This window comes from Bos javanicus, chromosome 10 (genome assembly GCF_032452875.1).
Source record: "Bos javanicus breed banteng chromosome 10, ARS-OSU_banteng_1.0, whole genome shotgun sequence".
Classification (NCBI taxonomy): Eukaryota; Metazoa; Chordata; class Mammalia; order Artiodactyla; family Bovidae; genus Bos; species Bos javanicus.
Genome location: NC_083877.1, coordinates 985,737 through 1,006,589, shown reverse-complemented (window position 1 = coordinate 1,006,589; position 20,853 = coordinate 985,737). Strand labels below are relative to the sequence as shown.

General features: G+C 47.6%; 1 protein-coding gene across 2 annotated transcripts in view; it reads right to left on the bottom strand.

The window, feature by feature from the left end:
- Positions 1–2,267: 2,267 nt before the first annotated feature.
- MCC (MCC regulator of WNT signaling pathway) overlaps positions 2,268–20,853 on the bottom strand; it is a 524,409-nt gene continuing 505,823 nt past the window's right edge. For both annotated transcript variants that reach the window (XM_061429887.1, XM_061429888.1), the window contains 2 exons: positions 6,214–6,336; positions 2,268–4,438 (listed from right to left, as the gene is read on the bottom strand). In XM_061429887.1, coding sequence (XP_061285871.1) covers positions 4,258–4,438; positions 6,214–6,336 — 304 coding nt within the window. In that variant the 3' untranslated portion in view covers positions 2,268–4,257. The remainder of the gene's footprint in view (positions 4,439–6,213; positions 6,337–20,853) is intronic.

The window sequence follows — 20,853 nt, the reverse complement described above, 5'->3', positions numbered from 1 at the left end:
ACTGGGGCTCCCCTTCACCTGGCCGTCCATGGGCCCTGTGAGTGAGTACCCCACAGAACGTTTTCCACATGGATTAGGTTTGCAGAACGCTGCAGAAGTGAGCAGTAGAATGAATAAGCAGGTCATGAATATGAGGGGATTTTTATCTCTAGCTTGCTCTGTACTGCTGAGCTGATGTTTCTGATGATTAGTGGATGAGTGATTTTTGTACCAACCTTGACGGGAAAAAAACCAGTGCTACTGGGCCAATGGTGTGATTATCCAGTAGCAGTTGCTGTTACTGGGATGGAAGGATTTCTTGGTCACATGCAAAATCTCACTCAGATGCAGGGTGAGAGTTTATGCAGTGTAACCCTTCACCAAAAATAGTTGTCTGTATGCAAATGTATCTTTCTCTACACAAGAATTAGGAAAACAAGAATGTGTGAACAGCTGCTATTCAACTTGTATCCTTTTCCAGTTCCTTAATATTTTAACAGCCACTGAGTGCTTACATTAATTGATAATTTTGGTGCCAGTTCTGGAAAATTACCATATGGCAGCCTAAGTGAATACAAACTTCAGAAAGTTAACTTCAGGTATGAGAAACAGGAACTTAGAAGGTGACAGGTTCAGTGCTAACTACAGTCTGGCCTGTGTGAACATGAGATCTGAGTTAACTAGAATAGGATTTGGGTAGACTTAAGTGAGAAGACATAATTTGTGTTTTGAAACAAGTGATACCTCTACAGAGTGGTGCCCAATAAGCCTCGGTGAAAGGTTATAATAGTATCTTTGCTGTCAAATAGGCCTTTCCGTTGGAGAAATAGAAAAATAATTGTTAAGTGATTTTTTTTCCAGAATTTTTTATGGTGTTACCAAGCGGCCCCTTGGTGCAGAAAAAATAATGTTTCTCATGCTTCTTTCCCTCCCACAGAATCTTTGGCAACTCTATGGGATGCATCCTAATTAAATTCAGTTCGGAAATTGCAGTCATCAGAATTCTTTCCCCTTTTGACCTCTAAAAACTGTCTAATTAAAAGCTGTTTGCTGTACTTAGAAATAGGTGCAGCTGTAAACTTGGGAAACATGATCTTTTTACTTCATACTTTCATGGATGAGACACATTTCCAGCTATGCATTTGCAAGTAATTTATGGAAAAAGCTTATGACTTTAAATTAGAAGTCAGTAATACAAGTGGGTAACTTCTATAGTCTTTACTTCACTCAAAACACAAGCATGGCACTCCCAACTCATGAGAGCTTTAAGATATTTAATAGAATTTAAAAATAATTGCAGGATAATTTCTGTGGGCCATAGGAAACAATTCATGCCATGGGTAACTATGAGGCTTTTTTTCACTTAAAATAGTAATCTGTATGCAGGTGGGAACTAGGCCACTTACCGGTGATTTCAAGATTTTCTTGAAACAGTAGACTCTTTGCTGTCTTCATCCTAAAAAGAAAGTCTCCTCGGCTCTAATGCACACTGCCTCCCAGAGTAGGAGAGCGTCCAGTCTCCGGGGTCCCTGTAAAGCTTGGCTGCAGAGGCTCAGAGGAAGACTTCCTAAGTTACACATCGCCTCACAAGAGAATTAACCAACTGTGTTTTAACTGGCACTTAGTTTTTTTTTTTTTTTTTTTTAATTGTGGCATGCCAGCAGATGGGAGTGAATATACAACAGTTACCTCCACGGGCAATGATAAAATGTCTGTGAGGTAGGGCGAGCGTGAGAAATCCCAACCTTAAGATACAATCATAAGTAACTTTTGGTTTCATCACAAAAGGGGGTCTTACTGCCTGCCAGCCCATGGCAGTTTAGGTAGCTGGTGCACGAGGGGTCTGGCAGAACATCAGCTGCATCTGATGGGCGCACGTGTTGATGGCACTACTGCTCCAGGCAGAAGTCTCTCTTACTTGAGATTCTGCCTCAGTGTGGTAGTGGGAAACTACTCCAGCGGGACTGGGAAATGGGTTTTTTCTTCTCATGCCCATTTCTCTTAGGAGCCAGAGATCGAACTCTGGATTCAAACAATTAAAAATGAATGGCTCGTTCAAGTTAGATAATGAGGATCATTGTTTACGTCTGATGGAGATGTTAATATAAATGTGCTCCTATTTAGAAAGAATTCAGGTTGTAAAAGAAAACGATCCAGGCACCTGCAATCATTTATCTCATCTATGCAATTTTAGTAAGCCTTGAAATTAGCATAATAACCAAGTGCCTGTCAGTTCACCTTCAGCAAGAATCTTGGGGAGTATGTGAAGAATACAAGGAAAGGTAATCAACTATTTAATAGTTTTTATTCTACACATTTATAAAAGTAACAGTTTTGCCAGGGAAAGTGTTCACCCAACCAGTATTATGTGGAAATTTAAACTCAAAATGAGCTAAGTAGGGGCAGTAATGCTGGGGCTCTTAATGTAGGAACTGAGGCTTCCCAGGTCTGGGATGGGTTCCAGGACTCTCCCTTTGAGCGAGAATGGTAGACAGAGGTTCTGCGCCGGCACCTTTTGCAGTGGTGGTCTCAGAGCCTCCCATCTCTGACGCCCGTTCCCCACCCTGCACAGCCCGGTTTGCTTCGGGAACATGTGTCCCCTGGGCAAGTTGGAAAAATGGGGAAAACCATGATTTCATCTGCTACACTTTTTTCTAAAAACACACTTTTGGGTCATTACATTTTCCTTGTAATGAAACTATCCAAAGAGTAAAAACTGACTTATTGTTACAAGAACAAAGTTTACGTTATCTATAACAGAACCAGAAGCTGGTGGGGGCCTTCGCCATGACCACAGCACCCGAGAGCTGGGCCTGAGGCCAGCTGATGATGACTGTTTGAAGATGGGGTGGCCTCGCTGCTGGCCTGAGACAGGACGGCCCTTCCTTGGGGGATGGACGTGCTCTGCCTTTGCAGACGGTGGCTGGGGTGTCCTTCCCTGTCAGACTGAAGGCTGCGGAATCTGTGTCCTGCCTCTCAGAACAGCTCAGTGACACCGAGACGTGAATGCAGTGATCTGGTCGTAAGCAGATCTTTGAACTGTAGCGTTGGGCGTTTTTCTTCTAAGTGACTTGGAGTGGGTCTTCAGGAAAAATGGCAAGTGGTCCTTTAAAATGTTACGTCAGCCTAGGGCGGTGAGAACTGAAAAACTGCAACAGGGAACATTACAGTAGAAAAGGGATGAAGAGCTGATTTTCAAATGGAAGACCTTCCTGAAAGAATTCAGGTACTTTGGTCCTGCCCAGTCCTGTCACCATTTTGCTGTAACTGACACCCGTGGAATCACCATCTGCCACCCATTGCCATGTTTCTGGGGGCTAAGAGGAGGCCTCCTCAGCCTTCCCTTGTCCTCTGCCCTCTGGAACAGCAGGGGCGCACTCCTGAACTGGTGCCACAGAAGCAGTCTCTTAAATAGGTGGATCAGCTGCAGAGCATTTCCCTCGAGAGAGAGGCGGGGAGCTTTGATTCGTGGAGAACAGCAGTTCTGCGGTGCCCGAGTCAGGAAGCACTAATGCGCCTCTGCTCCTGACAGTTTAGGTCCCCGACACGGATCAACAGGACTCTCAGCTGTTAGTAAGGCAGCACTGGGACAGGGAGATGCCTGTCTAAAGAGCGTTCCCTGCCCGTCCCTGCCACTACTGTGAGGTCGGACCCCACTGCTCTACCTGTAGCCTCAAACCTGGGACTGGAAGGAACACCTACGTGCCGTCCGCCTGTGATCAACCTCCCGGGACACCTCTGAGTGATAGCCGCCTCCTAAAGAGTTGATACCTGGGACTTGAAAACCAAAGCCTGGTTGCAGGAAAGGAAGCAGCAGCTCTTCTTGATGCGGAGCACTGCCTCCCCTCTGCCCCCACCACCCCCACCAGTTTTCCCTAGAAGGAGAAAGGAGAAATGTGGAATGCCTGAGGTAAGGCTGCAAAGACTGGAAAATCAAACATGATGCCTGGAGTATACCACAGATACAGAAAATATGGGCGAGGGATAGAGCCAGTGCTGAAAGCGGCAGGAAGCCCTGCGGAGCCGGTGTGCGGGGCAGGAGTCCCCATGCTGCCCACAGCCCAGGAGGGCAGGGGGGACCCTCGGGGGACAGTCTACACTGCCTCACCGGGGCCACCTGCCCTGAGCCTGAGTCCAGGGCGCCTCCCTGCCAAGAGTGCCAGCCCACCTGCCAACCTTCCCTCTCCTTCTCCCGACAGGTCTTGTCCTCTGAGGCCCCCTCCTCAGTGACTGCTAGACCCTAGCTCCATGGATAGAACCGTGGAGCTCAGGTGCTGACTACAGTGACGTTTCGTTGGTGTGAGGTCTGGAATTCTCCTCCTCCAGCAAAGCTATTCTTTGCTTGAGCATCCTCACTTGGGTCTCGTGTCTCTCCACCATGGCCATCATCTGAGACTCCAACTTCTTGAGTTTGTTTTGATGCTTCTTCTTTGCTTTCTCATAGGCAGCCACCAGGTTGCTATGTGGGCACAGAGGGAAATGAGAATGAAGGCTTATCTCAAGTAGCACTGAGACACTCACACACACTGTGCTGTCCACTGGCTGACCGGGTCTGGTGAGTACCACTCTGAAAGAACAGGCCACTGGGCCTCCGAAATAAGAATTTGAAATCAGGTGGTTAGTATTTCAACACTTGGGCTCTCCTGGTGGCTCAGTGGCAAAGAATCCACCTGCCAATGCAGGAGACACAAGTTCAATCCCTGGGTTGGGAAGATCTCCTGGAGAAGGAAATGGCTACCCAGCCCAGCTTTCTTGCCTTGGAAATCCCATGGACAGAGGAGCCTGGTGGGCTGCAGTCCATGAGGTCAAAAAAGTCCGACACAACTTAGCAACTAAGCAAGAAGGGTCACGGCACTCATGGTCACTCATGTCTTGACTTAACCACAGTTAATTTAGCCTGACTGCTAGAGGCTTGTCACTAACATTAAGAGGGGTTTAAAACCAACAATCCAAACTAACCACATCCAAAATAGATAAGCAGAAATGGTAGCTGAATTGTAAAAATCTGTCATGGAAATACAAGTAGTAGGTCTGTTGCTGTTCCAATCTTAAGTCACCTCCATAGCTCACGGACAGACAGGCCCCAGCAGCTGTCCTTGATGCTGGACTCGGTGCTCACAGGCCATGAACTAACACTGCCAGCCAAACCCAGGTCTCTGGGGGATGAGGGCAGGGGCTAAGCCCAGAGCAAGGTAAGTCTCTGTACCCTGTTTTGTGCTTAGTCATGTCTGACTCTCTGTCACCCCAGGGACCCACCAGGCTCCTCTGCCCTTGGGGGTTCTCCAGGCAAGAACACTGGAATGGGTAGCTGTTCCCTTCTTCAGCGGATCTTCTCGACCCCAGGAATTGAACCTGGATCTCCTGCATTGCAGGCGGAGTCTTTACCAGCTGAGCTATCCGAGAGGCCCCCCACCCCCCACCCTCTCTGGTCCAAAACAGCACTCCACCTCCCTTCTGTATACTGTCAGATTCTCAAAGCCCAGGACTCCCAAAGCCTTCTGAAGGGAAATGTGAGGTCCTTTATTTCTATGGGAAGCTGGGTTTTCTTACTGCCTGTGGAAGCAGATGGGAGAATCCAGCTGTCTTCTATTAAAGCAGACATTAAAAACATGTGCAAAATTGTGAAAACAGTGCCCCTCTTCTAATTACTTTCTGGAAAACTGTGATTTTTAAAATAAATGTCATTTGTGTTACATTTAGTGAGGTGGGTTTGTTTTTTTAATTTGGTAAATGAATAAAACCTTTAAAAATCTCATTTGAGAAACTAATAGACAAATTTTATTGATAATTTGAAAGAACAAAACTTTGAGGTCCTCTTTTTTTTTTTTTTTAGTGTAAAGGTATCATGAGCCTGAAAGGTTTGAGGCTCCCATCTTAGAGCATTGCTTCCTGAAGTACCCCACCTGATTCTTGAATGCTGCTCAAATAAAACGTTCTGTAGCCAGTTTTGTTTGGAAAATGCTGGCTTAAACCTGGGCTGATTTTTGTTTTTAATTGTTTGACTTCTCAGAACCTCTCCTATATGAAGGGCTAAGAGGGGACCACAGTTGGCTGCATCTGCCATCCTTAAAAAGCATTCCTCAGGTTTCTGTGGAACACCGGGAGGTAAAGCCCTAGGGAGGACTGTGCTCTAAGGAGGTGGTGGCGGTGGACACACCATTGTCCACAGTCAATTCCCAGCAATTATGGTGCGTAAGTCCAAGAACCGCTTGGATTATAGCAGTGAGGTTGTACCTGTTGGCTCGCTTTAGGTCATTGACAAACTCTGCCGATTGCTGGTGTCGGATTTCACTGCTCTTTGTGAGTCTTTCCAGGGCACTCACCAACTCTTGAACTCTGGCCTTTAACTTCTTCTCTCTGTATCAAGGAGAGACGAAGCACGCCATTTAGCAACGGAGATGATGGATCGGGCTGCTGCCCTGATGGGGGCAGAGTGGAATATGACTTAGCCGGCCCAGTCCAAAGGCTGGAGTCCTGAGCAAAGGGGAGAGGGCACAGGAGCCCAGCACCTCACTGCTGTGTTCCTGAAGGCCCTTCAGAAGGGTTCCTGAAGGCTGCGGTCGGCTCTTTTTAATGACAGAGACCTTCAGAGATGTGTGTGTTGTAAGGGAACAATACAGGAAGTTGTTTCTTATCTTACACGTGGGGAGACAAGCTCCTGCAGAAGTTCCTCTGGGCAGACCTGAGCCAGCGGGCCAGCAGAGTGCAGCCTGCCCGCAGAACCCGGGCCTGCGCTCAGGCCCTTTTCCAAGCTGCTCAGCATCTCCCGAACCACTGGGGGCTCGAGAGTACACAGCTGGTCTGGGCATTACCTGGGCCAGGTCCCCAGTCAGTGAAACCAACACGAGCCTACCTTGCAGAATAGAAAAAGGTGGTTCTCTGTGAAAGTCCTTGATCTCATTTTCCACATTTAAAAAGGATGGAAATTAAATTTGCACTTTCATTCGACTCCCCCTACTCCTCGGCTTCAAGTCTGGTGGGTCTTTATTACTACAGTGACCTGAGCTAACTGACTTGGGAGGTTTGGGGTGTCCCATTGGCTTATTGCCTTCCTCTCCCTCCTACGAGAGGAGGACATGGGCAGGGGGATGGGACTGACCACCGTCCTCCCCCTGAGGTCCCCGTCTCTGGCACTCTGTGTGCAGCATGCTTGGCACAGATCAGCACAGCCTGCATGATGGTTCAGCAAGCTCCCCACTGGCACGTAGGCTCCAGGGTGGCAAGGACCTTATTTGCCTTGTTCCGCAGTGTATCCCCAGTGCCATGCCTGAGAGAGTTTCACAGCGGCAAAAGTGAAAACAAATCACTGAAGGTATCTGGTACCTTGGAGCATATCAGGTAACCAGGATTTACGGAAGACATTCCTCTAAGAAAAACTCACGGTGTATGAGGAATGCAGGTGAGCACAATGAGTCTGGAAGGCAGTTTGGCAGCATCTAGCAAAATAAAACATGAACACATCCCTTGACTAAGTAACTTCCAGGGATCTTAGAGAAGCATGAGATTACAGTTGGATTCACTTCAGCACTGATTAGAATAGATATGAGTGGGAAACAACCAGGGAGCTGGTTAAGTTATGATCTGCTTTCGGTTCTGTTGAAATGCTCTGCACTGTTAATCAAAAATGCAGGCTGCCGTGCCCTGGAATGGAAAGGTATCTGAACACTGTCAAGCGAAAGTTGGATGCCACAAGTTTGCAAAAACGTGAATATCTGATACACTGATGGCAGACCAAAAGGCTAAATGCTCAACAGTGCTGAACTCATGCAAAGAGGGCATGGGACGCTTTCATCTTCTTCTCAAGTTGTTTGAAATGTTCCTAATTCTGGATGAGGATGGGTGTGTGGGGGTCACCTCGAGGGGATGGGCTGTGAGGAGCTCTGGGGTTCAGCCATGGTTCACCCCTCTTGGCTTTTCAAATATCTGATCTTTTACATGTCTGCCCCCAGCTACTGTAAGTGCAATTCCAACTTCCCAAATTCATTAATGAAGAAAGGTGTTGCAACACAAAAATCCAGGCCTACTTTTATGAGGATAGTGGGAGAAAGATATTTGAAAAAGTGAGCATCATACCCAGTAACTTCCTCCCACCGGCCCTAAAGAGAGCAGGAGCCTCCTGCAGAGCCTTCTGGTTAGTGCCTCCTGTTTGATGAGGCTTCTGGGTCCTGGCAGCTACCAGGAATTCCTCAGATCTGGCTGCAGTTCCCACTGGGGTCCTAGAGTGGCACCGTCTCCCACCAGGATGAGACGCATCTGGGGAGCGCGGCTCCTGCCTCGCTGCCCAAACCACCGCCTCAGCCTTGCAGGGCCCTCTGTCAGCCCGGGGAAAGTTAGGAGAGCATGGACGATCTGTCCCCTCAGCCTTCTGACTATAAAGAGAGAAGAATTATTTGTTCTACATTTCGTTACTGTTTTGATTCTTCTTTTATTCTAAAGTTGATTGATAGTGCAAAAGGAAAGAAGAAAATCATGAAGAGAATTTAACATCTAACCGTGAACTCAAATTGATAACATAAAACTGCCCGGAGCAGTACCACTCCCCACCACTGGTCATGCTCACACCTGCCCAGCTCTGGAGGAAGAGTGAGGATCTCCCAGCCTCCGCACAGCAAAGGGCTTCCTGCCCTGGGGCCTGCGGCCAGTGCCAATGAGGACGGGACCCAGGGAAGCAAGAGAAGCCTTCACAGACCCTCCCCAATCCTGGGGACTGGGGGAGATGGTCAAGGCTGAGGGTAGGAAGCCACATCTGGAAGCTGAGACCCCTCAGGCCTCAGGAAGGCAGACAGGAGTGAACTGCTGTTCAGACTCTAGAACTGCGATGCTGATTTATTTAAAGCCACAAAGACAGGCTGAAACTCAAACCTAAAACACGAGATACTTCCTACTTGTTTTTGTTTGAATCAGGCAGCTGCCTCCAGTAAGAGCCGTGCTTCCAGGGTTGCTCGTCTGGATTGAAACACAGCCCTGTGAGGGAACAATTACAGAGCCACCTCACGCCCGCCTCCAAGGGTCAGGAGCCCTTTGAGTCCTTGAGACACAGCCAGTCTGAACTGAGATGTGCTGTAAATGTGCAGTACCCAGTGGGGCTTTCCTGGTGGCTAAGTGGCAAAGAATCCACCTGCCAGTGCAGAGGACGCGGGTTCAATCCCTGATAAGCCTCGGAGCAAATAGGCCCATGTGCCGCAGCTCCTGAGCGTGTGCACTAGAGCCCAGGAGCCTCAGCTACGAAGCTCCGCTCCTGAAGCCCACACGCCCTGGACCTGTGCTCCACAGTAAGAAGCCCGCACAATGAGCAGGCCACACACAGAGTAGCCCCTGCTTTCAACAACGAGAGAAAGCCCACACGAAGACCCAGTGCAGCCAAGAATAGGCTCAACATAAAAAAGAATGTAAAATTACTGAATATACATTAAAATGATATTATTGATATTTTAGAATGTCCCTGGTTTTAATAGTTCTCAGCTACTAGAAAACACACATTACACATGTGATGTGGACAGGATTGCTCTAAAGCATGTGTCTGTAGTAACAGTGCCAGGGGTATCCCTGGATTCTGGTCAGTAGGTTTGGGTTGAGACCCAGGAATTACAGTTTTAAGAAGTGCTCCATGTGATCAAAACAGCATGGTATTGGCATAGAAATAGACATGTGGTCAGTGGAATAGAATAGAGAGCCCAGAAATAAACCCATGCATATATGGTCAGTTTATGACAAAGGAACCAAAAATGGAATACAGCAGGGAAAGGACAGTTTCTTAGATAAATGGTCACAGGAGAACTGGATGCAGGAGAATGAAACTGGATCACTTGTCTTACACCGTACAAAACAAAGTAACTCAAGGGTTAGATTAACGCGTAAGGCCGGAAGCCATCAGACTCCTAGAAGAAAACATAAGCACCTTGATACCAATCCCAGTGATGGTTTTTTGAATCTGATAGCAAAAGCAGAGGCAACAATAGCAAATAGCAAATCTAGAGGAATGGGGCTGTACTAGATTCTTCTGTACATCAAAGGAGACCAACAAAATGCAAAGAAAGCTACTGAATGGGAGAAAATGGTTACAAATCATGTCTCTAATAAAGGGTTGGTTAGTACCCATAACACAAAGAATCCATACAACTCAATAGCAAAAAAAACCCCAACAAAAACCCAGATTAAAAAGTGAGCAGAAGCTGGGGTTTGAATGGAAGAAAAAAAAAAATAAGCATAAGGTTATTTCTCAAATGTCCATTTTCTCAAAGACATATAGATGGCTAACAGGCAATGTGAAAAAGATGCTCAACATCACTGATCACTGACCACAATGAGATGCCATCACACCAGTCAGAATGGTTACTGTTAAAACAATAGAAGGACAAGAAATGACAAGTTTTGGTAAGGATACAGAGAAAAGGGAAACCCTGTGTACTGTTGGCGGGAATGTAAACTGGTGCAGCCCCTGAGAAACAGATAATGAAAGTTTCCCCCCAAATTAAAAATAAAACTAACATGATCCAGCAACTCCACCTCTGGGTATGTACCTGAGAAATTACCATCTTGGAAAGATACCTGCACCCTCACGTCACTGCAGCATTATTTACAACAGCCAAGATACGAGCACAACCAAAGTGCTCATCAGTGGATAAATGGATAAGGATGTGGTACATATAGAAAATGCAATATTACTCAGCCACAAAAAAGTGAAATTTTGCCATCTGCAACAACATGGATGGACCTTGAGGGTATTATGCTATGTAGAAATAAGAGAAAGACTGATACTGTATCATCTCACGTGTATGTGGAATCTAAAAAACCAAAAAAAAAGAAAACCAAAAACCCCAAACCAAAAAAGCTCACAGAGAACAGACTGGTTACCAGAAGTGAGAGTTGGAGGTGGGCAAAGTGGGTGCAGGGGATTAAAGGGTATACACTGCCAGTTGTAAAATAAGTCCTGAGGGTGTAGTGTATAATACAGTGATTATACTTATTACTGTATTTCATACTTGAAAGTGGCTAAGAGAGATCTTAAGAGAAATTTTTTGGTAACTATGGTGACAGATGTTAACCAGACTTATTATGGTGATCATTTTACAATATATGCAAATACTGAATCATCACACTGTACACCAGAAACTAATATAATGTTGCAAGTCCATTATACCTCAGTAACGAATGCCTCAGGCGATTTCTTCTTGTGCAAATTTTGAAAACTGGTAAGGCAGCAGGGCTCTACCTGGGTCTGCAGATGAATTTAATGTTGTCTTGAACTCTGAATTTTTATGCAGAATTACATGCACAGCTGTACTGACGACTATACAGTTTTACTCAGATTTTCCAAGGATGACTTCAAAAATGCTACAAGCCGTACACCTCAACCATTCACGCCCTGTTCCTTGTAGTTTCTAATTCACATCTGCTTGGCTTTCAGTTAAGAAAGAATTTATATGGTTTGTCTAGGTTAATAAGGCTAAAAGGAGCACTTTCATAGGCTCCACGCAGATGAGAAAGTACAACATAAACACCACATGTTCCTTTTGCCCCTTGAGTGGCAGTGCGTTCACACAGAGTTTCCCGGGATGCCCAGAACTGTGCCATCCTTGCCTTGTTCTCTGGCCCCTAGTATAAGCCCTCACAATTATGAACCTTTATTGCTGGCTCCCGCTGCTGCTGCTAAGTCACTTCAGTCGTGTCTGACTCTGTGTGACCCCACGGACGGCAGCCCACCAGGCTCCCCCATCCCTAGAATTCTCCAGGCAAGAACACTGGAGTGGGTTGCCATTTCCTTCTCCAATGCATGCAAGTGAAAAGTGAAAGTGAAGTCACTCAGTCATGTCCGACTAGCAACCCCATGAACTGCAGCCTACCAGGCTCCTCCATCCATGGGATTTTCCAGGCAAGAGTACTGGAGTGGGGTGCCATTGCCTTCTCTGCTAGTACCACCAAAACCCACGTGTCAGCACACTTACAGGTTTCACTTAAAGGTCTTCCCACCCCCTCACCCCTAAAAGGTTGAATTTGGTCATGAAAGGTCTTCTGAATCTTACTCTAGCACAGGTGCTTTTTTATCTGTTTTAATGGAAGCACAGAGTTGTTGGCAGAGGCATATACTCAGGGGATCTGAGGGGCGGACTCGTGGTGGACGTTTGCAGGCACTGAGCAAAGGCAGGCGGGCAGCCGGGGAGGGGACGGCCTTGCAGGCCTTGTGGTGAGGCTGTCCGTGGCTGGGAGTCTGGAAGCAGGGCTGCCACCACAGACGGGGATAGGGCAGGGGCTGGCACTAACCAGGACGCCTTCCAGAGGAGTGCCCATCAGACCCAGCCTCAGGAGTCGTGGCCACGGGGCCTGGAGTTTCTTGGTAATTGTGAGAATTGTCTCCTTCGGGGGTTCCTCTGCCTCACCTTCCATTTACTGGTTAACCCCCAGCCAGGCTTCTGTCTCCACTGGTAACTGTCCCGAGGTCACCAGGGCCCTGGGTGTCACAGTCTGTCCCGATCTGACCTGAAGCACCTTCCCCCTCTGCCCTCAAGCCTGGCTTCCATCCCACTTCGCCGGTCATTCCCGGCATCTCCTGTCCCGGCTGCCTGTTCTCTGCACCTCTGCCTGCTGAGAGTATCTGGGACTTGGGCCTGGACTCTGTTTTATAGCCCACCCTTTCTTGCTTCTCTCCATTCCCATTTATTTTCCTAAAAACTACATGCTAAAAACTGACTCTCACGGGCATCTTCAATTCATCAAGTGCAAAGGAGAACTGGACGGTCTGCCCCATGCACGCCTCTGCCCTGTAAGGTGTGCGGCAGTACCTCTTGCCCAGTGGCTGACACCAGTCTCAAGGCAGCCCTGACCCCCCTCTCCCTTGTCCTGCGTGTCCGCTCGGCAGCAGACCCCCACACGGGGGCCGTGCCTGTGGCCACCAGCAGGTCCAAGCTGCCGCTGTTTCTCATCTCAGCCACACTGGAGCCTCCTGCTTGGTCTGTCTGCTTCGCCTTTGTCATCTCAGCCACACTGGAGCCTCCTGCTTGGTCTCTCTGCTTCGCGTTTCTCATCTCAGCCACACTGGAGCCTCCTGCTTGGTCTCTCTGCTTCGCCTTTGTACCCCATAGTCAAGTTTCCATGGAGCGGCCAGAGGACTTTCCTAATACGTCAGATCATATTATTGCACTGCACTGAGAAGTCTACGGTCTTACTTTGCCTAAAGCCCTGCTTGACCCAGGCTTTGGTATCACCCTCCCGCTTGTACCCTGGAATCCTATCCCTTATCAGCCCACACCAAGCGTTTTTTCCCAGAACAGAACTGTGCAGTCAGTCCCCTCTCTTTGGGATGAACTTCCTCCACTACGCTATGTTTCCTCCTCCCTGTTTCAGCTTAAATGTCACCTCCTCAGAGAAGCCTACCCTGACCACCCATCTAAACAAATGTCCCAGAGTTATAACATCCCCAGCATCTTATTATTTCCCCCATTACTTATTGCAATCTATATATATATTTTTTGAGAGAAAATCTCTGCAGTGACTATGATTTTATTTATTTCCTTCATGGTAGATTGCCAGGAGAAATATCAATAACCTCAGATATGCAGATGACACTACTCTAATGGTAGAAAGTGAAGATGAACTAAAGACCCCCTTGATGAAGGTGAAAGAGGAGAGTGAAAAAGCTGGCTTAAAACTCAACATTCAAAAAACGAAGATCGGCATCCAGTCCCATCACTTCATGGCAAATAGATGGGTAACAATGGAAACAGTGATAGACTTTATTTTCTTGGTCTCCAAAATCACTACGGATGGTGACTACAGTGATGGAATTAAAAGATGCTTGCTCCTTGGAAGAAAAGCTATGACCAACCTAGACAGCTTATTGAAAAGCAAAGACATCACTTTGTTGACAAATGTCCATGTAGTCAAAGCTATGGTTTTTCCAGTAGTGTGCACGGATGTGAGAGTTGGATCATAGGGCATGCTGAGCACTGAAGAATTTGAAATTGTGGTGCTGGAGAAGACTCTTGAGAGTTCGTTGGACAGCAAGGAGATCAAACCAGTCATCCCTAAAGGAAATCAACCCTGGATACTCATTGGAGGGACTGATGCTGAAGCTGAAGCTCCAATACTTTGGCCACCTGATGTGAAGAACTGACTCACGGGAAAAGACCCTGATGCTAGGAAAGACTGAAGGTGGGAGGACAAGAGGGCTACAGAGGATGAGACAGTTGGATGGCATCACTGACTCACTGGAGCAAACTCTGGGAGTTGGTGATGGACAGGGAAGTCTGGCATGCTGCAGTCCATGGGGTTGCAGTCAGACACAACTGAGTGACTGAACAACAACAAAATGTGTGTATAGTCTAAACTCATCTTTTTAAAGAAAATCCAGCCAGCAGTAGTAGCTATCCTAACTCCTTTACAAGCTTGAAGTTATTTAATTCTCACCACAAACCTTGGAGGTCAGTCCTGTTATTATTCTAGTTTTCTAGATGAGGCACTTGAAGTGCAGTTGAAGAGATTTGCCAGTGACGCCTGTGGAGCTAGGACGCACTGGGGCTCTGTCTGTGAGTCAGCATGTCACTGCAGTGTGCCGAGTCACAGAGAGCAGACAGTAGAGCAGGAGACTGGTGAAAAGCCCAGGGCCGTGGAACTAAGAAGGGGGTGTCCCGGATAAGGATGCCTTGCAGGTGTTGACTTGGGGTGCATCTGCCGAGAATAGCAGCAAGATGGCGGCCCAGACCACGTTTCCTGCACATCTCGCCGCTGTCTTGTCCGTGCTACAGGGTCCTTTGATGTCTCCATCACTGCCTTTATGAGATCTAAGGGGAAGGCTTTCTCTCTCAGCTTTTGGAACATGGGGGAATGACGGAAAGATGAAGAAATCTCACTGACTCACCTCAACCCCTGGGATGAGAACTGATGTTTCCCTTGGCCCTGTGAGGCCAGCTCTGGAGCTCAGCCATTTATTTACAAGGTAATGAACTTACAGGCACACTGTGTATTCCATTAACATGCTAAGGCAATGGCACCCCACTCCAGTACTCTTGCCTGGAAAATCCCATGGACGGAGGACCCTGGTAGGCTGCACTCCATGGGGTCGCTGAGAGTCGGACACGACTGAGCGACTTCACTTTCACTTTTCACTTTCATCCATTGGAGAAGGAAATGGCAACCCACTCCAGTTTTCTTGCCTGGAGAATCCCAGGGACGGGGGAGCCTGGTGGGCTGCCGTCTATGGGGTCGCACAGAGTCGGACACGACTGAAGCGACTTAGCAACCACAGCAGACCCCTGTGCATTTATGGAATTCTAAGCACAACCTCTACTGCCTGATGGCTATTGTAAATCAGCCACATAGGAAGCACCAGCAAGTGCAAGTTTAAGAAAACAATGCCTTTAAAATAACGGTCCCACTAATGAAATGGTGATGATCCTACTGCCTGTGGCCTCAGCGGGGCTCCCCCTTTAAAAGGACTTCAATCCATTCCCTCTTCATTTCAATCCAGTGTGTGTGTGTGGCTCAGGAACAGTATTAATCCATAGCTGCTGGAACAGGGGTCAGTGGGTGCCATCAAGTCTGGAAGATTTCTAGAGCTGGGCAGATATTTTTTGGAACTCAGTCGTGGCTTTGAACTCCAAGAGGCTCCCTGTGGTTTGCTCTAAGGCTCTCTGACAACCACGGGCTCTGTGGGCGCTGACGGTGATGAGTGGTCTGTACCATCAGGGGCACAGAGAAGAGGTGCCTGAGGAAGCTCAGGAAGATGAGTGTCCAGCTGGAGGGGATAAGAAGGAGGGGTTCACAGCTTGAGAGAGGTGGGGTGGGGTGGGGGGATAAAGCAAAGGGCATGCTCATGGAAAGTCTGGATGAATCTGGACCACAGATAACGTGTAGGGAAACATTTGAAATACAGGCTAAGAAGTTAGGGACCTACACATGGTGTCGAAGGTCACACCATGGAAGAGCTATTTGCAGAGCCACGTGATCAGAAGTATGATTTAAGGTGGTTTTTCTTTTTTTTTTTTTTTTTGTGGGGGAACACAGGATGGGACTAATGGCAGACTAACCCACTGAGATGCTACTCTGATTTCGGAGGGGTTGAGGGCTAAATTCAGGAGAAGGCAACGGAAACTGCATGGGACAGATGGGGTTTTAAGAGGAAAAAACAATACTGTCTGCTAATAAGAGGCAGACTTTGAAGTTTTTACATATAAATAGGAATTCTGAAAAAAAGGCCAATTTCGAAGGGCAGGAGGAAACAAGATAATTTCTGTTTTGGACGTCCTGTGTTTTAAGGCTCTAGTCTATTCAGGGGAGATGTCCAGTGGGCAGAGAGAAATGAGGCTGAGATGGTTTAGGGATCACTTAGAAGGGACAGAGTCACCAGTCATACAGCTGGGTGAGTAAGCCATGATTCCTGCACCCCTTACCCGCCATCCCCCACCTCCCACCTCTCCTGCAGGGAGTGGAGGAGGGAAGGAGAAAGTGAAAGTCATGGTAGTCGCTCAGTCATGTCTGAATCTTTATGACCCTATGGACTGTAGCCTGCCAGGCAAGAATATTGGAGTGGGTTGCTGTGCCTTCCTCCAGGGGATCTTCATGACTGAGGGACTGAACCCGGGTCTCCTGCATTGCAGGTGGGTTCTGTACTCTCTGAGCTACCAGGGAATTGAGGGAAGGAGAGGCAGGCTCATAAGAAACAGAGCAATGATGTATTCAAAGAGTCTGCCTGCAATTCAGGAGACCTGGGTTCGATTTCTGGGTCTGAAAGATTCGCTGTAACAGGGATAGGCTGCCCACTCCAGTATTCTTGGGCTTCCCTTGTGGTTCAGCTGGTAAAGAATCCGCCTGCAATGTGGGAGACCTGGGTTTGATCCCTGGTTTAGGAAGATCCCCTGGAGAAGGGAAAGGCTCAGTTCAGTCACTGTCTTGTTTGACTCTTCGCGACCCCATGGACTGCAGCACGCCAGGCTTCCCTGTCCATCACCAACTCCGGGAGCTTACCCAAACTCATGTCCACTGAGTTGGTGATTCCATTCAATCATCTCATCCTCTGTTGTCCCCTTTTCCTCCTACCTTCAATCTTTCCCAGCATCAGGGTCTTTTCCAATGAGTCAGTTCTTCGCATTAGGTGGCCAAAGTATTGGAGTTTCAGCTTCACTGTCAGTCCTTCCAATGAATATTCAGGACTGATTTCCTTCAGGACTGACTGGCTGGATCTTCTTGCAGTCCAAGGGACTCTCAAGAGTCTTCAACACCACAGTTTAAAAGCATCAATCTTCGGTGCTCAGCCTTTTTATGGTCCAACATCCATACATGACCACTGGAAAAACCACAGCCTTGACTAGACGGACCTTTGTTGGCAAAGTAACGTCCCTGCTTTTTAATATGCTGTCTAGGTTGGTCATAGCTTTTCTTCCAAAGAGCAACCGTCTTTTCGTTTCATGGCTGCAGTCACCATCTGCAGTGATCTTGGAGCCCCCAAAATAAAGTCCCTCATTGTTTCCACTGTTTCCCCATCTATTGGCATGAAGTGATGGGACCTGATGCCATGATCTTCGTTTTCTGAATGTTAGAGTTTTAAGCCAACTTTTTCACTCTCCTCTTTCACTTTCATCAAGAGGCTCTTTAGTTTTTCTTCACTTTCTACCGTAAGGGTGGTGTTATCTGCATATCTGAGGTTATTGATATTTCTCAGTATCTGGCCTGAAGAATTCCATGGACTATATAGTCCATGGGGTCACAAAGAGTCAGACATGACTGAGCGACTCTCACTTTCAGGGCACACAAGAATCAATAAATAAATTTTATAGACAGGGAAGAGGCCCACACGAGCAGGCTCGGCTCACACTCAACGGGTAAGCATCCCCCTGCCAGCACACGGAGTCCAGCGGAGAAAGCAGTGGCGTGCGATTTCCTCGCGGCCTTGCCGTGTGACCTTGAGTGACCACTCAGCATTGCTGTCCGGTCTGCCCGCCCCTGCCTCCTCCGCCTCATACAGGGGATACCACCTCCTCCTTGCCGCCTCCTAAGCATGACGGAGAAACAGCCTGCTCCTCTCAGCTGTGCCCGGGTCCTCAAGGTAGGCTACATAAATAGCACAGAAGTACAAGAAGACTCCTTCCTGAAAACTGCCTCTGCTGAGCTGCATATCACAGCTTACTTCTCCGGTGGGAAGGCTGTTCAGCTGGATTTTACTAGGAACGTGAGCAAGACAGGGATCTGGGGTGGAGAAGGGCTTTGCAGCACACAACCTGTGCAGACAACAGTGGAGACAAGGTGCCCTGATACGAAAACTCCTCATGTGCAAGACAGGAAACCTGGTCATCCAGATGGGGTTTTATGGCAAGCCTGGAGCCAATATTCCCACAATAAGTGCTCACGGAAGTGGAGGGAATGAAATCAGACCAGATGGAAGTTAGATGGTAAATGTGCGATTGCCTGAAGGCCTGGTTTTGTTCCAGACATAAGAAGGTTGGGCGCAGACACACCGAGAGCAGGGTTGTGGGGCTGCAGCTGCTGGGGCAGGACAGGGACCAGGCAGCGACTGGAGCGTCGCAAGGCCCTTCCCGGGGCTCCTGCCAGAAAAGGCCATGCCGAGCTTCCACCCCAGGTGGTGCCAGTGGTAAAGAACCCACCTGCCAACACAGGAGATGTAAGAGATGCAGGTTCAATCCCTGGGTCGGGAAGATCCCCTGGAGGAGGGCGTGGCAACCCCTCCAGTCTTCTTGCCTGGAGAGTCACAGACAGAGGAGGCTGGTGGGCTGCAGTCCATGGAGTCACAAGAGTCGGACATGGATAGTATCTTAGCATGCTCAGCCTCTGCCCGCCCCTCTACACACCTGCTCTCTTCAGTCCTGTTCCTGGGGCCCACAACTTTGGTGTTTGGAAGCATCATTTTCCAAAAAAGGAATATGTCTGAAAATTCTGTGAGGAAACCCTCGACTGACTCAGCCACTAGCTTGGCGGTGATTTAACACCTTCAAGGAAGGTGGTAGTTTCCACTTGACTTTTAAAAAGAAAAACACCCCAAACCTCAGTGCTTGGGCATCTGTGATATAAACCGTCATGAAATAATGATTCCCATTTCTAAGCTATGTATACAGTATAATTATGTTATTTTCCTTTTTCCCGTAGCCCTGTGGGTTCTTTCTTGGCTCCATATATCTGGGGCTTGATTAGAAATCCATGCTAACCAACTCAAGGCTGGCTATTGGAAATCCATTGTGACTGACAGAACAAATGAGGTCTCTTTATGTTTAGTCAGCAGAATCTGCAACCTGCTTGTGCCAGCGAAGGCCTCTGAGGTTCGGGGATCTTGAAAAATGCAGGGGCTTCGCTTACAGACACAATATCCAAATGGCTCCCACTTGGAAGCGGGGGGTGGTTTGCGCCCCTAGTTTCTGGAGCAATCACGTCATTAGGATTAGGTGAGGGCATTTTCTGCACAGCTTCTCTCTTCCCTCCTCAAGCAAAGCGATTACCATTTAACCACATGGCCAGAAGCGCTGGCAGTGTAAAAACTGAGCTACTACAACTTGGAAGGAAAGAGCAAAAGTGGCAGTGAGTCAGTCAGGAGGGTAGTGAGGTTCCCTACAAGGCAGCATTCGGTCCACCTCAGCTGGAGGCCCCACTATAAAATCGACAGCCCCGGCTGGATCAAGACAGCAGCCTGAGCATGCACTGTAGCCTTCCCCTCCATTCCAAATCCTCCCAAGTGATGGCAAACGTAGTTTTAAAAAAAATTCCTAAAGAATGATGGAAACTAAAGAGCGTTCTTTGTCTGCCAGAGACCGTGAGCAATCGTAAAAAAGGAAAGGCAGGTTTTATTCTTCTTGAAAAAGGAAACCACAACTCAAAATGCACTGAAGAAAGCTGCTACAAAGGGAAGAAGGGGATTCAGGGGTGCTCTAGCCAGAGGAACGGGCGGGGACCAGACACCTGGGTCAGACATGCGGCCTAGACCTGCCGTCAGCAGGGAGGGACAGAAAGCGCAGAGCCAGAGCCAAGTCACCAAACTCAACTGTAAAGCTCACCTGTGAGGAAACAGTCAGTACAGCAGATAAGATATTAAGTACAAGTGTCCTCAGAGAGACGCAAGAAGATATCATCATTACAAGAGAGATGACAGATTTAATCAACAAAATAAACTCAGCACATCAGTCAAACACCATGGTGGCTCCAGCTAGGGAATACATTTGTTGTTGTTTAGTTTCTGTCATGTCTAGCTCTTGTGACCCTGTGGACTGTAGCCCGCCAGGCTCCTCTGTCCATAGGGATTCTCCAGGTAAGAAGACTGGAGTGGGTTGGAAAGTAGACCTTAAGAACCTCCTCAGTTCAGTTCAGTTGTTCAGTTGTGTCCGACTCTTTGCGACCCCATGAATCGCACATCAGGCCTCCCTGTCCATCACCAACTCCCAGAGTTCACCCAGACTCACGTCCATCGAGTCAGTGATGCCATCCAGCCGTCTCATCCTCTGTCGTCTCATTGTCTTCCTGCTCCCAATCCCCCCCAACATCAGAGTATAATAAGTATAAATGTACTAAATTCACAGTAGATTTTGAAAATTTAGTAAAAAAAAATTTTAGAAGAAAATTTAATAAAAAAGATTTAGAAAAATTAGAAGAAAATATCTTTTAGAGATATGGATTTATATTTTGAAATATTTTGGATGCACTGAGTGAAATACAATCCGTTATTAAGGTGGACTATATCTGTTTCTTCTTTTTTAAAAAAACATGGATCCTAGAACATTTAACATTACGGTGTGATTTGCATTACTTTTCTGCTGGACAGCCTTGCTCTAGAACCAAGTGCAAAAGGGTGGGGAGAGGATGAAAAGTCAGGATATGGAAGACAGATCTAGAAAGGACAGAGAAACAGCCACAATAGAGGAAAATGCCCGGAGGTAAATAAAC